This window comes from Triticum aestivum, chromosome 6D (genome assembly GCF_018294505.1).
Source record: "Triticum aestivum cultivar Chinese Spring chromosome 6D, IWGSC CS RefSeq v2.1, whole genome shotgun sequence".
In the NCBI taxonomy this organism is placed as follows: domain Eukaryota; kingdom Viridiplantae; phylum Streptophyta; class Magnoliopsida; order Poales; family Poaceae; genus Triticum; species Triticum aestivum.
In genome coordinates, this window is record NC_057811.1 from 4,247,905 (window position 1) to 4,253,196 (window position 5,292).

At 41.6% G+C, this 5,292-nt stretch overlaps 1 protein-coding gene across 1 annotated transcript; it reads left to right on the forward strand.

Annotated features, from left to right (window-relative positions):
- Positions 1-892: 892 nt before the first annotated feature.
- LOC123140677 (uncharacterized) lies at positions 893-4,351 on the forward strand. The gene is made up of 4 exons (XM_044559963.1): positions 893-1,000; positions 1,156-1,213; positions 1,507-2,647; positions 3,816-4,351. The coding sequence occupies exons 2-3, from the start codon at positions 1,179-1,181 to the stop codon at positions 2,153-2,155; spliced, it is 684 nt and encodes a 227-aa protein (XP_044415898.1). The 5' UTR covers positions 893-1,000; positions 1,156-1,178; the 3' UTR covers positions 2,156-2,647; positions 3,816-4,351.
- Positions 4,352-5,292: the final 941 nt, after the last annotated feature.

Here is a 5,292-nt window from a genome sequence, read left to right on the forward strand (position 1 = left end):
TTAAGTAGTTTGTGAATCTTGATGTGTTGGTGCTAGATCAATTGGAAGAAGCATAATAACATGCTTGGCATATAAAGAATACTTCACGGATAATCTCTTGTTGGCCAAGAACTGGATGTGTCGCACTCCAATTAGCAATTTTCTTCAGGACACTTTTTCTATCCAGACTGCTGTTTACCATATTAACAGGAACATCAATGGAATAGCTCATGATTGTGCTCATCAGGTTCTCAACTCAAGAGTAGACTCTGTCCTTAGCTGTACTCATTCCTCTCAAAGCAATTCTCTTTGCCCAACTTTGCTTTATCTTCATAACTTTCAACTCCAGGGATATGTAATACACGTTGTACTATGCTTTTGAGATGAATGATATCTTGGCGCTTGGCGCCTTCTTGTGTTAAAAAAATAAAAATAAATGAAGAAACTAAAAAATACTCCCTCTGTCCCATAATATAGGACGTTTTTTGGCACTACTGTAGTGTCAAAAAACGTCTTACATTATGGGACGGAGAGAGTAGTTCCTAAAGTCAAGTTATTTGGTCAAACAATGATCAAAATACAAAATTGAAAGAAACGGGGGGGGGGGGGGGGGGGGGGGTGGGGGTTATTTTTTAGAAATATAAACTGTGCAAAAAACAACTCCTTGAAATATATCACAAGAAAGTGTAGTAAAATAAAAAATGAAAATTTAGAAATATAAGGATATTCATGTTTTTTTTAAAATCGGTTATCACAAAATAAAAAATGGAAAGAAAATATTTATGCTTCAACAAACATCATGATTTTCCTAAAAACCATGGTTTCCAAAAATGAAATAATCTCACAAAATAAAAAAAAGAAATTATGCTTACTATAGTGGTCGTTCCCCACTCCCACTCTCAGCTGCGGACCGGAGAAGTTTCTAAAAAAAAAAGCTGCGGAGCGGAGAAAGGAGGAGCGGAGCCGCCGGCGACCTCACCCCACCGCCCCGTCTCCGACAGCCACCCACCGGCGATTCGAGGTCTGGCAACCCAATCTACTCGTTCCTCTCCCTCTCCATCTAAACTAGTAAATCCGTTCTTCTTTTCTCTTCTTAATTTTTCCCTAGTAGTAAAAGTAAACCCTAGCTAGATTTCCCCCTCCTAATCAAACCCTAACAATCCTCCCCTGCTGCAGCTGTGGGGAGATAGGTGCTTCTAATGGATGCTGCTGCTGAGGTTCCCCAAGGCCAAGGGTAAGATTCCCAATCCAGTTCCTTTCCCTCTGCATTACTTTGTGTATGCTATTATATATGCTGGATGGATGTAACATATGTGTGAGTGCGGCACTTACTTTGTGTATGGTATATGCTCGATGGATGTGCATATGTGTGTGGGATAATGGGAGAAACCAGTTGATTCATCATTACTCGTTGTATGCTATGCTATTCTATTGATCATGGATGTGCATATGTATGTTGGATGTTTAATTTGCAACTTCCCTGATGTGCACATGTGTGTCCATTGATTACATTTCTATTCATACCAGGGCCGATCCCATTCCCAGCTCGCCGCGTGTGGACCGGAAGAGGCGGCCGCGTACTGTGCCGCTGGCCGGCCCGGTGTCCAAGGTGCTTGGCTACGACAACCTCCTCATCGAGATCCTCGTCCGCCTCCCTCCGAAGCCATCCTCGCTCCCCCGTGCGTCTGTCGTATGCAAGCGCTGGGGCAGCATCCTCTCCGACCCCCAGTTCCTCAAACGCTTCCGCGAGCACCACAGGAAACCTCCTCTGCTCGGTTTCTTCAGAGGGTATGCTAAAAACTTCATTCCTGCCATGGACTCACCTGACCGCATCCCTGCTGCCCGCTTCTCCCTGCCCAAGAGCAGCATACCCTACCACACCGATGAAGCATACATGGGCTGCCGCCATGGCCTCTCTCTCTTAATCAACATTCATAAGCGCGAGACCGTCGTGTGGGATCCCCTCACCGGTGAAGAGCGCATCGTGGCTTTTCCACCAGGGTTCAACAGTACCTTAATGTGGAGTTACAGTGGCTGGCATGGCACTGTATTGTGCGTCAATGCTGAAGATGGGCATTTAAATTGGTTTTGGTCTGCGCTGAGTACAATACACCGGCAGTTTGTTCTGTCTACGACTCGGCGTCTGATGTTTGGGGAGATATTTTCTCAACGATGACGATAACAGCTGGAATGTCTAGGTTAAGAAGGCCCAGCACCCTTGTCGGGAATGCACTTTGCTTGTTGATTTCTGGAGGTGATGTCCTTATGTTTGATTTCGAAATGCAAAGTCTTGGTCTGATCGAAAAGCCGGTAGAAAACCATGGTACCGACGACTGGTATTTTCAGCTCTTACGGATGGAGAATGATGGACTAGGTCTTGCTATTTTGTTGGACCTGACTATCAAATTATGGGAGAGGAAATCTAACTGCGATGGTGTTTTCGAATGGGTGCTGCTGCAGAAAACCATTCCACTCGAGGGTATGGTTCCAAGGAGAATGGATTCTTCACTTTTCGTTGGGTATGATGAGGATGCAAATGTGATTGTTCTCACTACTATAACCGGCAACTTCACACTCCAAGTTGACTCGATGGAGATCAAACATATTGTTAAAAGAAACAACATATGTCTTGACACCTTTTATCCCTACAGGAATTTCTATACTGCAGGTAACACGCCCTATCTACATTGCACAAGCAAAAAAAGTCCATTTAGTTTGTTTGGCTCGTATTTGTTCCAGTTACTTTTGGTACGTTATTGCGGTAACATTGTTCCTATTATTAGGATTGAGCTAGATACATAAAAATATGTTGTCTTATTTGTTCCTCTGTTGATCTGGTCATCTTATGGTTATCTAATTTCTTGTTATTATAGAGCTCCATTAAATCTAGAGCAGGAATACAAATATTGCTTTGATGCCTGGCCATTGCTAAAGGCTAAATACAACTGTGTGCTTGTAATGATCTTTTTATCAGAGGTGTACCAAAAATTGGGAAGTGGCAATAGCTGCAGTAGTGAAACCATCTGAAGTATTTGAGAAATCGGAACATCTGGAGGCGGCTTGAAGCTTGTTATGTTTTCTTATTCATTATTTTTTTCCTTGCAAGTTTAAAATTTTACTTGATTGATCTTCATAGAAATCGTCAATTCATAATACCATGTGGTCTAATTTTTATCGAAGAGTAGTACTAGTTCATTAATTTCACGTAGTACTATGTAATACTTGTTATGGAACTCTGGTTTTCCAAGCCGTGCATATTTTATTTTGGCCTTATGGTCACAACTGGCACAAAACTCACTCGACAATAATTCTGGATAAATGCATTTTCTGTGAACATGTAAACAATATTTCCATTCTTTTTTGGACCTAGCGGTATATTTGGCTTCATTTACTATCCTTGATACATTTTCAAGAAGCACGCCTTTGGGTAGAGATACCAGCCATTTCTCCTTTGTCTGAGCCTTACACATGGCTTCGCACACAAAAGTAAATCTGGAATTACTTGACAATCTTGGAATTTCAGTTTTTTTGCCCCAGATGATAGGCGGCGAGTCACCGATCTCTTAGTTTCTACTGTGATTGTACGTAGTTATGTAGCAAGAATCTTGAAAACATGTAAGCATATAGGTAGCAGTACAAACTAAATGTTCCCTTATTGTTGTTCTCTGTTTGTAGTATTAGCTTGTGTACTGGGCCGATTCAGCTTTGGATATTTTCTTGTATAATCTGCACTGCGGCAAAGTTAATGCTTATTTTTGGGGATCATACAAAATTTGTTCTGCTGTGAGAGAGCATTATAAATTTGTTTGACTGGGATGACCTTGATTGTTCTGCAGGTATTAAGAGTTAAATTCGGGTTGCGGAGACACAGACATGGCTAGTTGGCGTGGGAAGTTCTTCTATTTTGCTGAGATGCAGCCATGGCTAGTTGGTCTAGTGAAGCTCTTCTATTTGGCCGAGGCACATACATGCCTAGTTGATGCTCAAATTGTCTTGCTGTGTAGTCTCTAGTTTCTTCTATTATGTATGCCGTGGCACGGTGGCATGTGATGTGGTTGATGCTGAGATTGCTCTTCTATGTAGTATGTAGGTCGTTCTACATGTATGTACCTGACTTGTCGGGTTTAATCTTGTGAAGTCTTGTATATTTTTATCTGAGATGAGCAGACGGTAGTCAAGTTGCATGCCTGGCTAGTGACTCATGGAGTTGGTTGGGTCAATGCTGGACTCTGATGTAAGGTGGATGGGCAAGAAGAAATAGTCTATGGTACTTTAGTAACTTTACACATGGTCTTTGTGAAAATCCCAACATATATAATTGATCTTCTAAGTCGCACTAGTGATCTAACGGTTGCCATGGTGCCTACTTCAATGGAACAAAGACTGGTACAGTCTGAACTTTCATTGTTTGGCTGCTACATACATATGATGCCTCTAATGTCTTTGCCTACTTTGGTCTTCCTTTTGTCTGAGACAACTCAAAACATTTGTTCTACTTAAAAATGAAATTTAAATGTTTTGATGTTTTTTTTCCTTGTCTGAATGTGTGCAGCTTATTTATATGGGCCTGTGTTGTGTTTCGCTCATGCGCCGCAAAGAGTATTTAACTTGAGAGAATAGTGGATTCGTTTTTGAAAGCAAGTCCAGTATAGTTCTGTAAGCCGACTCATCACCGTGTGCTATCTTGACAGTATATATATCGTGGTTGTGTTTCGTTTCAGTTTAGAAATTGATTTTTTGTCTGGTGACCACCATTTATTAAGATCATTAATATGTGATCGTGAAGCATTGACTATTCACTTTATACAGAAAATATGAACAGAGTGCCCTTTGGATCGGCAAAGATCATATTGTTACCAGGTAACAGAGTTGGTCGATGACTGCAATTCAGCTACGCCCTCTGTTATCTGAGCTTCTTCAGGCATTTCAGCAACAGTAGTAGCTTTGCTCTGTCCGTGATGCGTTAGTACTGCTGTCAGTCTAGTTCTGGATCCACCGTTGTAGTTTCTATTGATTTGAATTAGATAGAATTCTGTCTCCTGTTTCGGATTTGCCACCTGTAGCTAGAAGTCGATAAGCGCTACAGAAAAACCATATCCGTGATGATATGCATTTGTCACAGTAGGTCATGTTTTTCATCACACATGTATATCCTTGACGATTTTATGATAGAATCAAGATAGTCATACCCTATCTAATGCAGCATACCCTACTGCAAACATGCCAAGTACACAATAGTTATGGTGAATACGCCGGTCAATGACAAAGGATTGCGGGCGACTGCGGCAGTCGTCGACAAAGGGGTGCAAATGG